The 11540-nt window shown below is 45.6% G+C and overlaps 1 protein-coding gene across 2 annotated transcripts; it reads right to left on the minus strand.

Moving 5' to 3' along the window:
* Positions 1-721: 721 nt before the first annotated feature.
* On the minus strand, positions 722-2756 carry LOC125543853 (dof zinc finger protein DOF2.4-like). 2 transcript variants are annotated; one of them, XM_048707343.1, is made up of 2 exons: positions 2434-2756; positions 722-2163 (listed from the first exon to the last, which is right to left on the minus strand). In XM_048707343.1, the coding sequence occupies exons 1-2, from the start codon at positions 2482-2484 to the stop codon at positions 1114-1116; spliced, it is 1101 nt and encodes a 366-aa protein (XP_048563300.1). In that variant the 5' UTR covers positions 2485-2756; the 3' UTR covers positions 722-1113. The 2 variants fall into 2 exon arrangements, with proteins under 2 accessions (XP_048563300.1, XP_048563307.1); XM_048707350.1 differs by having other exon boundaries at positions 722-2148; positions 2434-2751.
* Positions 2757-11540: the final 8784 nt, after the last annotated feature.

The raw sequence follows: 11540 nt of genomic DNA on the forward strand, positions 1-11540 counted from the left end.
AACAACCTATCTAGGTACAATATGTCTCATGGAACTAGCAAAAGATCGATTTGTTTTATTAGAACACAAAAGATTGATCGATATGTGTGAGATATCTATCTTCGCGCTTTGGTACGTTCTATCGATCAGTGTAAAAAGAGGCCCGGCCGGGAAAGGAAAAGGTAAAAACTAAAGAACCGACCTTGCTTTTGGATGACCATCTTTGACTATTCCCTTTTTGCATGCAGCCGTGATCAACATTGCAGTGCCAACTCTAGCTAATTAATTGCCTGGCTTAGCTTAGAGAGATCGACATACACTAAACTGCACATAAATCGATCCATGGCTGGTATTGCATGTTAATCTGGAGGCATGCAGGCTACATGCATGAATAATCTAAATGCATGCATGGCATCTTCACTTTGATTTTCTCTTTCTGCTTACACATGTGGATTCCTGGCTCCTATGATTTTGAGTGATGAAGTTATAAGAGTAAGATCTATCAGTTAATTATATACTTCTAAATAGATTTGTTTAGTTGCACCAGTCGATTGAAGTTAATGACCAAGCTCATGTGTATTCTCCAAAAGGAAAATGCATGGATGTATGCATTTTAGTCCATTTAGAATGTATAGTATTCACAATCTTGGATCACAATTTTGGTGGAAATACCATCATTGGATTTCTTCAAATATGCATTCACAATCTTGGATCACATGTATATAATTGGCCGCACGCAAACAGAAATGGGAGAATTATATATATCGACCAGACAATATAATTTGGACATATAATAGAAGATTGTCATGAACAAAAGTGGTACAATACACACACAATTAACTTCACCCTGAATGCGAAAAAAAGAGCCCTAAAATAAGAAGAAGTAGAAGAAACACCGCAAGTGATCATGCTAGCTGAACTAGCTAATTAACACTAATAGTTGTCCATGATCATTAAGCAAGCACACAACACCATGCATCCTTATCCATCTCCATGATCGACCTTGTCTAGTTCTTCCATCAACACAATGCATAACAAATGCAAAGCTTTTTCTATATCTCACAACACCCTCCAAGTCCATGCTACCGCTAGTTGTAGGATTAATCTGAGCTCGCCATTAGCTTAGCTCATTCATCACAAGAGATGGTTACCTGTGGCAGCATTGGAGTAGGAGCTTGTGTAGCCAGCACCAGCAGTGAGGTGGTGATCACCACCGTACATGGCGATGCTGCCTGATCTCGGGTAGCATTCTCTCTTTGACGGCATCGCGTGATGAAACTGTTGGTCTCCTCCGTCGTCTTCATGGACGCCGCGGCCATCACCACCGTTGCCCAAGCCTAGGTAGTGGAACATCCCCGGCATGGCCATTGCAGGCGCTGCAGCTGGGGCCAGTGTGTGCTGCTGGTCGGCCATTGCTTGGAAGAACGGGAAGCCTTGCATCTGCTGCACTCTCCACTGCTCCAGCCCGGGCACGGCACCGCCGCCGCCGCCTCCCAGGTAGTAGCCCGCTGGCGAGTCGACCGGGGACGGCTTCCCCATGCCGGAGAAGGTGGAGCCGAGGCTCATGGCATCAAAGTCGGCGAGGCGGAGCAGCGGTGGCAGGAGGCCGGACAGGTTGCCACCACCGCCGTTCTGCAGCATCGCCGGGAGCACGGGAGCCGGGTTGGACATGGTCGTGCAAGCGGAAGTCGTCGATGACGTGGTCGACCCACCCGAAGCGGCGCCACTGGCCGCCGGTGCCCCCGCTGCCGCGGCCGCGGCCGCCTGCTTGGGTTTGGCGCGCTTGGCGTGGCGGCGGTAGCCGCCGCCGACGGGGACGTTGCGGAGCGCTCCGCCGCGGGTCCAGTAGCGGCGGCAGGCGCGGCAGAAGTGGCGCGGCTGCGAGAGGGAGTAGTTGTTGAAGTAGCAGAACTTGGTGTTGGCGGAGTCGCAGCGCGGGCACTTGAGCCCCTGCTCCGGCAGCGGCACCCGAGCCAGCCGTGCACGCTCCGACATGGACATGGGCTTCGCCGGCCCCACCACCTGCCCGCCGCCGCCGCCTCCGTCCCCACCTTCAGCAAGCGTCCCCTGCTGCATGATTGATGGCTGCAGGAGCTCATGGTTGTTGCAGCCGCCGTCGCCGGCGCCACCACCACAACTTGCGGCCGCGACCTGCTGGTGGTGAGCATGCTGCTCAAAATCCAACTATGGCATGAGAAGAAGAATCAAGAACCCAAGATAAGATGGAAGTGAACCCAAGAACCAGAATTCAGGCTAAAAAATTGTGCCAAGTATATACCAAACATATGTAAGTGTTTGAATCAGAATATTTAGCCAGAAACCTAGTATCATTATCCTCTTTGCATCAATATTATTAATACTCCCGAACAACTTTCTCCTCCTCTAACTTTATTTGAGCTTGTGCAAAAGTGAGAGTGAACAAAATCCGGGGAAAAGAAAGGGGAATGAAATTACCTGGTTATCATTCCAGCTCGAGGAATCCAGGAATGAAGGGGGGAAGATCATGGTGTGGGGGTGGGTGGGTGGTGATGTTATCAGGAGAAAGTGAGCCTTGTGCTAGCTAGGGTTTGGCAAGCTCTTGTCTTCTCCTTGCTTTGTGCAGCTGCCGGCCGGCCTTGTGCGTGTGTGTTTCCTTCAATTCTGGTGCGGCTAAAGGTTGTGGTGTTTGATAGAGGCTTGGAGGTAGTGGGAGATGAGAGGGCAAGCTGGCTGGCTAGCTAAGGCTCCTCATGGTCCTCATGGGGCTGGGAAAATAATTATATGGGAATCAAAGGGAAAGGGAAAGAGGAAAGGGAGAGCGAGGGATGAGAGAGTGAGACAGGATTAGTGAGAGTGTGAGGTGGGATGAGGGAGAAAAAGAAGGAAAAGTAGACATGTACCTTCTATGTGGCCCATGTTTTGTGATGTTGTGGCTTTTCTTCCCTGTGGTGTACGTTGAGGCCCGGGGAGGAGGGACACCTTGCTGTTTTTCGTGCAGACATAGGGGTGCAAGGAAAGCCCGGGGAATATGAGCCGCTCGAGTTCGACTCGTTTTTAGATGAATTTCAATAGAACCGACTTGATTTTAAAAAAACCATGGTGCTTGGATGAAATTAAAGACTGCGTCGAAATTGAGCTTCTACGCAGTCTCTACCCTAGTTAAGCTCGATAGATAGTGTATATTATGACATGTGGCCTACATATATGCAAATAAAGTACGACATGTTGATATTCAATCCTAATTTATGGGGAAAATGATTTCTAGGTTGGAATACCATATGAACTTAGGTCCTCAATTTATTTTAGGTTTTCCGACAATATTCATTCAGTGGGAGGAGACATTCCCGTCAACTACGAAGGCATCCGGTGACTTCATCAGTGCCTGCATTCATAGGGATGAGTGTGTGTATGTATGTATGTGAGCATCTGCTTTTGTACAGTGTTAAAAAATGTCGTGTCATTACGAGCCAAGCATGAGGCTATTTTGTGGCTCATACTCCCCTCGCTTAACCCAGGGTTTATGACTAGCTACAAAAGGTGTACTTACTCTGGCTCACTCAACTTGACTTGTTTGCATCCTCAGTGAAACATAGCCTTGTGATGAACAGATTAGCATTTGCGTGAACTCTGTTAATTAGTGGATTCCACTTATTAATAAAGGGAGTATCTAATAAACCTCCATCTTATTTTCAATTCGGTGTCAATCAAATTTATTACCTTTAGTATGTTGTGTAAGACCAAAGAGTGACATAAAAATCATGGCAATGTGTGCAAGATTGAGTTGATCAAACGAACAAAAAAATTCCGGATGATACCGAATTGAAAATCAGCTAGCTGGAAGATAGCAAATGTGTTGATAAAACATCTAGAACACACTTCTTTGTGTACTGTAGAGTTGGTTGTGGAACCTGCCATAACCATGCTATTTGCCGACATAGATTTTGGGAAAACCAAATTTCACCCCACTAAAATATCTTCAAGACTTAATTGTATTATATATGGTGTGGGAATGCTAGCCATCAAGATTTAGAAAGTGTCTAAGTGAAAAAAAATGGATTCCTCCTTGTGCACATTTACTTATCTATATCATCACTATATAGTGTGCCAATTACTTCAAATATTAGCCGTTGGATAGTCCAACGGCTAGGAGATGATAAATCCGAGCATTATTATCCACTGGATAAGATTTCAACTCACAAGATTCTGCCAGGTTGCCTTCTAATTGAATCCCCAACTCTATCAACTCATGTGTTCCAGAAACATCTATCCCTGTGCTGCTTATCTGATTCTCTAATAAAAAGAGACATAGAACAATTTGGACTCTAGCTAGAGGGGTAAGAACCAAGTTGAGATAGAGATGTATCTTGTCCAATATGATTTCAAGAAAGTATATATATGATGGAGCGTACCATTACAAGGCTAGCTGCGAGTACCACGACCACACGGTGATGTTTTTGTCATAGTTTTGTTCTATTTTGTAGACTTATCTTCTGGGTCATCATGTTCCTAGCATCTTTTGCAGTAGATTTATTATTGTGCATCCCAGGTTGTATATAGGCCGGGAATCTATGCCTTCCTCAAGAATATTGGAAATAATTTATGCAAGTCTCTAGAAGTTGTGCAAGTGAAGTCGAAGAGACAACACGGAGGCCACAAGAACTGAATCTATAGTGGGGCTAGCTAGACATGGCTAGAATAGAGACATGAATCCCACATTTTTGTGACAGTTCTGCGTATGCAACCCAAGTCATTTTCCTAGGCTTGGGCTTTTATTGTTGTAGTTGGCTAGCTCCTCTGTTCATGAAAGACAATATGAAATTATGAATGGTGCATCTTTGACATTTTATTGTCCTCTCCTCCTTTCCTTTGTGTTATATGCAAGTTGGAGAGGAGAAGCATGAACCCCAGTGAATTTCGCATAGCTACTTGCAGTGCAGCATCAGAATGCATTCACCTGGAATTCATCAAATTCATCATGGATTGAATCTCCTTCACAAGCCAAGTACATATTTGTAGAATTAATACTATTTCGTTTCAATTGTTTTGATGAAACTGATTAAAGTATCTGGACACATGTGATCGACTCTCTCTATATCCGAAAGAGTTAGTATGATCTTGGATTTGAAATTGTGGCTTCAAGCATTTATTTGAAATAAGGATTTCTATTTTCCTCTAAGAGGGGCATTCAGTGAGATGCCATAGGAAGGACAAAGACAACCGGCTTTGTATTTCGATGATGTTTCCGTGTCATAAAAAAACTTAATACAATTGGATAAATCGATCATGATACATTACATCATATTGATCTAACAAGATGATAAATAAATCCAAAATTGATAGGAAAAAGTAAGGAAGATGAGACTGGTATCATTGATTTTTTTTTCTATAATCATATTGAGAGTTACATTTTTAGTCTTATTGCTACTTTGGAGTTGCATGCATGGGATTTACAAAATGAAGACGACGGAATACTAAAGGGTAGACATGACCCTATTTGTACCTCACAGAAACCTATAATTTCTCGCCATCTCAATACATGAAAAACATATATCCTAGTTAAAGAATATGTAATTTTCTGTCATCCCAAAGGGTAGACATGACCCTAAAGGGTAGACATGACCCTATTTGTACCTCACAGAAACCCATAATTTCTCGCCCCACATCATCTCTTTTTGGTTTGGTCGATTCCTCCCACTAGTTTTCCTTGAGAACCTTCTTAACTGGCCGTATGTCTTATTGGCTTATGAAATCATTTTTACTTTGACAAGTCAATAAATACTACTCCCTCCGATCCAAACTAAGGATCGCAATTTGAACTAAGGTTAGTGCAATCTTAGTTCAAAGCTGCAATACTTATTATGGATCGGAGGGAGTACTAATGCAAATGCCATTTTTGGTACATAAGGGCATCTCCGACGCCTACACTCAAACCGCCACATACGTCTGGACCACGCGGTTTGAACATGTTGTGCCATCCAACGTGGGCCTGTATCAGTCCGCCGAGCGGCCCGGATATACTTTTTCCTGCAAACCAGAGATAAACTATTGGGGCTTTGCGGGCATCCAGTCCACTGGCACGTCTGCTCCTGATCTCCCTATCCCACAAAAATATCCCACCCGCCTCTCCCGCGCTTTCCATCGAACGCCCCGCGCCACATTCATGCTGGCCGAGAGAATGCAGCGGATGGCATTGAGGCCCGCGATTTGGCCGGATGGGAGGGCGGCGCAGACGGATGCAACCTCTCGGGCGTCGCCGCTTCAATGCAGACACCGCATCCCGAGAAACCAACTCTGGTTGTTGTGACGCATTGAAGCGGACTAATCACCCCTTCGCCTGGCTTGGCCATAACTATTTAAGCCATGTGCTAGTGATGCATAGAGCTGCACTCCCCCTCCCCTTCCCATCACCTTCCTCCTCCTCGAGCCCAGCGACAATGCCAAAGTCCTGGTTCTCCATGCCGGCAGGCAGAGCCGGTGGAAGTTCCTCTTCCAGCGGGTCGTGGCGCCACCGCCCTCGCTCTCCGAGCCCATCTGCATCCACGGCAACGGGCTCTTCCAGCACGGAGGAGATAGTCATCTCTTCTGGCGACGAGGAGGACCAGGAGCTGCAATAGCGGTCCCGTCTCCTCTTAGAGACGATGGAAACCATGACGGAGCGCTCGCTCCATCAGATGGGCCTGGTGCCACTATTGCCGGCACGCGTGAAGGAGAAGCAACCCTCCCCGATGCGCGTTCGCATGAAACGGGAGCCGACATCCCCACTTTGGCAGATGAAGGATGAACCTGCGGCCCTGCCATGCAACCATGGCCTCCACATCAGAGGTCAAGGACGAGCTAGCATCACCCTCGCAGCACATCCAGTACACGCAGATTGATACGCCCTTGTGGTCACCACACCACCCGATAAAGGAGGAGCTGCTGCCCGCGATCACGAAGGCTCATAGCCACAGCCTCCACCTCGGAGGAGGTGGTTACGTGGTGCCTCCGGTCGAGTATCATGGTATTCGAGGCGGAGCATGTGGCGAGGCAGCATGCAAAGTACCGACCAGCACAATGCCGGTCACTGCTCCACGTTCGCCAAGACGTACGTGGCGCCTTAATGGGTCCGCACGACCCTGACCTCGCCGCCGCGTGGCGCTCAACCGCCCCGTCACCACCACGGAGACGGCCGCCAGGTGCCTCCACCGCCTTGACAGCGAGCTCTCCAAGATCGGCAAGGAGTGGTTGCTTAGCGAGTGCTTCGCCAACACCGGCAGGGGCAAGGCGGCCATGAGGGCTCCACTGGTGCCGTCGGCAGTGGCCAAGCCAGCCCTCCCGTCCGGTCGTCAAATCGTGTTTATGTAAATTATATCCGAACTTTAATGAAATCCGCCGTATTTACATGAATCTCGTCTGTGCCGTTCAAATAATTGATGAAATGTATGCGGGCAGCTTTGGATGGGCAGGGTCCCACATAAGTGTCCACGGACGGATGCTGGAGCATATTTGTGGGCCAGCCTTGGAGATGCCCTAATCACATTGTGACAATAAATATAGTAAATTATGATTGTTGCTTACACAATATATGTGCCCCCACTCCAACACACATACAATTATCTAGTCATGCAAAACAAATCCACGTGTACTAACATGCAACAAGAAGATAAAGGTAAGTACATAGCTGGATATTGATCATTCAGTAGCACATTGCTGAGCCACTTATCTTCTTAAGAATCCGATTTTTGATTCGTCCTTAATGCTCATGTTCCAATGCAAAAGAGAAAGCTTTTCACCCTCATCAGACAAACAGATATAGTGCTACCCATCGTTGTATATTTCTGTATAACGCAGCAAGGTTTCCGCATAAAACCATGTGTGGGATATGTGTCTCTTTTCCGACGTATCTCACGCGGGTCACTTTTGTAGTTAATTGTTACAGAGAACGAGTTGATGTACGCCTATGAGGTTTTCAAGATTGCGTATGAATCTGTTAAATTGCTGCAAGTGATTGTACCATGGGTGCAATTGTGCAAATATGAGTGAAAATATGCATAGAGATGATTGCTTGTAAGATAAATAAAGGCATGGTGCACGGATGAGCAAACAGTGAGTATGTAGAGCAGCTGTCATGGTCGTTGAGATTGTGCTGCTTCTGATTTCTAGTTTGGTCCCCAAAAGGAATAAAAAAAGCAGCACTGCCTCTATTATGCATGTGTGTCTTCGATGGACCTGTCGTTTCTTGTCACCGTGCAGCTAGCTTCCCTGCTAAGCCTACTTTAATCTTCTCAGTAGCAGTTGCTTCATTGAAAAAAAATTAGTTAACTTTTAATTGAAGTCCCTACAGTTTGCAACAGACCCCCCCCCCCCCCCCCACACGCACACACCACACAAACACACACAAAAATGAAGTCCCGACAAAGAACAAGCTAGGGGAACCGATTCTTGATTAGTTGTTTTGGCTTATTAAGAGATCACCAACTAGTCGGTACATGCCTATGCTCAAAAAAAAAAAAAAACTAGTCGGTACATGCCACTTTTAGAAAGAAAGAAAAATATTGGGCCACTTGGTGGTCCAAAGCATGCAGCTTCACCTTAGCTGTTAATTTTTTCTTCTTATTTTGTTTGGTCTTTTATTTTACAGGTATCTAGTTTTGTTATCGTCTTGAAAATTAGGACCCATTGACAAGCACATCGTTATGTGCAACAGAAATGTGCAGCGCATGAATGAAGATACAAATAACAAGAGGATATATGCACCTGGTACGCATGTAGCGTAAATCAAGAAGAAGAAAAGTGTCCATGCATATGTAGTGTAAAGGAAAATGAAAATAATAATTAATATATCCAAGTAAAGCAAAATAAGGCTTAATTATTGATGTTCCTTTCTAATTAGCTCATTCATCACGAGTTTTATTCCGGCCGTTTACATGTATTTATAGGAAATTTGTACTTGTAAGATACCCCCTCCATCCGTGAATAAGTGTACGTCTAGCTTTTCTTCTAAGTCAAACATTTAAAATTTTGACCAACTTTATAAAAAGGAGTAGTAGCATATATGACATCAAAGTGATACATTATGAAACTACATTTCGAAATTAATCTAGTGATACTAATTTAGTGTCATAAATACTGCTACTTTTTCCTACAAAATTGGTCAAAGTTTTAATTTTTTTTTGACTTAGGACGAAATCTAGATATACATTTATTCGCGGACGGAGGGAGTATGCCTATAAGGAATCATAATCTATGCTTTTGATTATTGTTGACCATCTGTAGTAGATCTGCCGAGGACATTCTTGTGACCACAGTGACAACAAGAAGAGTGTGATTGATCATGATGTGCGCTTGTACCTTGACCAATGCCAAGAAATGAATTAGACAGGCGTGCACCACTCTAGTTGAGCTACAACTGCCAGTAGTTTTCCCGTAACTAATATTGTGTACTTTTTTTAGAGAGGACTAATGTTGTGTACTTAACTAAGACATATCAATTGTTATGTCAAAGAGACATGGACATGTGACTTGTGCATTGAGATGTCTTTTGAAGTCCAGAGGAGATTTGGAGCATGCAGGGGCACACGTGCACGCGCTTCGTGGACGCACATCTGCACCACGATTCGGAAACTTGATTTCGCACATTCAGCACATCTTCATGTTCACTTTAAGTTTTGTACAGAGGAACTTACAACAGTAGGTGATTATAGTTGATTTTCATTAGTTGTGAAGTTTCGTTGTGCAAAGCTTAAGGTGAACAGAAAGTTGGTCTGGGATGTGTGAAACCAAGTTTCCAAATCGCAACTAAGATGTGTAGTCCACGAAGTGCGTCCCCGTGCCCCTGCTTGCCTTTGCGAATTTCTCCTAGAAGTCATATAGGATACTAAAACTGTAAAGTCTTCTTTATTTTCATTCACAAAAAGAAGACTTCTTGATTTTTTTTATGAGTACTTTTTCGCATGGCATATAAGCCTGCAAATTATGGACCAGCTAGTAGCCAAACACATCGACCGACATAAATGAAACATAAAAAATGTTGTTTAATTGTTTGTAAGTATACTTTCTTGTTAATTATGCAGTGATTTCTTACCTATATATATTATAGTTTTGGAAAAAAGTACCGGAAGACGTGTAAATAAGCATAGTTTTTAGGAAAGACCGGTTGAAAGAACATGCGGTGCCCCCATGTTTGGTTTTGGTAATTGATGACAATCTCTATGGACTAATGGTTGCCTTGAGTTATATTTGAAGGTTTTGTCCATAGGCTTTTCTTGGAGTACATGTGTTGGTTTCAAGGAGAGTTTGTGTCGACCAAGGTGCTATTCAAGGAATTACCTAAAGATTGGTCTTGTGAGAGGTTGATCAAGACTAAGTTAAGGAGTGAATCAAGTTGATCAACCCACAAAGCGTAGAAGATGTACCGAGAGGGATCAAGTGATCCCATGGTATGGTAAGCATTGTCAATTACGCTTTGTGTACTAACCCATGGTCTTCGTGAGGGTTCTTTGTGGGGTTAGGTTGCGGTGTGCAAGTTCAAGTGGAGCATCACGAAGAGATCAAATGCTTGAAGCTTGCCGTCCTTTGTGGTGACAATGGACTTGTGAAGATGTGTGGAAGAGTGGCTCACCCATAGTGGAGTACGGGGGAGCAATCAACTAGTCTTCATCAAGTCAACACAATCAAGAAAGGTTGCGGTGTGCAAGTTCAAGTGGAGCATCACGAAGAGATCAAATGATTGAAGCTTGTCGTCCTTTGTGGTGACAATGGACTTGTGAAGATGTGCGGAAGAGTGGCTCACCCATAGTGGAGTATGGGGGGGCAATCAACTAGTCTTCATCGAGTCAACCCAATCAAGAAAGGTGGTCCAAATTGAGGGAGTCAAGATCGTCATCATCTAGCTCAAGTGGACCATGTGCAAGGCAAAGGTTTTCCCTTGATAGGTTTTCTATTATACCGGTCTCATGATGGTGTTGGGGAACGTTGCAGAAAACAAAAAAAATTCCTACGTTTCACCAAGATCAATCTATCGAGTCAAATAGCAATGAGAGGAGAGAGCATCTACATACCCTTGTAGATCGCGAGCGGAAGCGTTCAAGAGAACGGGGATGATGGAGTCGTACTCGTCGTGATCCAAATCACCGATGACCAAGTGCCGAACGGACGGCACCTCTGCGTTCAACACACGTACGGAGCGGATGACGTCTCCTCCTTCTTGATCCAACAAGGGGGAAGGAGAGGTTGATGAAGATCCAGCAGCACGACGGCGTGGTGGTGGATGCAGCAATGATCGCAGCAGGGCTTCGCCGAGCTTCTGCGAGAGGGAGAGGTGTAGCAGGGGAGAGGGAGGCGCCAAGACTTGAGGTGTTGCTGCCCTCCCTCCCCCCCTTTATATAGGCCCCCTAGGGGGGTGCGCCGGCCCTAGGAGATGGGATCTCCTAGGGGGGGCGGCGGCCAAGGGGGTGGAGTACCCCCCCAAGGCAAGTGGAGGCGCCCCATCCCCTAGGGTTCCCAACCCTAGGCGCATGGGGGGGCCAAGGGGGGGGGGCGCACCAGCCCACCATGGGCTGGTTCCCCTCCCCACTTCAGCCCATGGGGCCCTCCGGGATGGG

The sequence above is a fragment of the Triticum urartu genome, chromosome 1 (assembly GCF_003073215.2).
Source record: "Triticum urartu cultivar G1812 chromosome 1, Tu2.1, whole genome shotgun sequence".
Classification (NCBI taxonomy): Eukaryota; Viridiplantae; Streptophyta; class Magnoliopsida; order Poales; family Poaceae; genus Triticum; species Triticum urartu.

Coding starts and splice junctions, on each gene's coding strand:
- LOC125543853 (XM_048707343.1), bottom strand. CDS start 2,484: ATGATCTTCCCCCCTTCATTCCTGGATTCCTCGAGCTGGAATGATAAC. Junction 2,164..2,433: donor CGAGCTGGAATGATAACCAG/GTAATTTCATTC, acceptor CTCATGCCATAG/TTGGATTTTGAGCAGCATGC.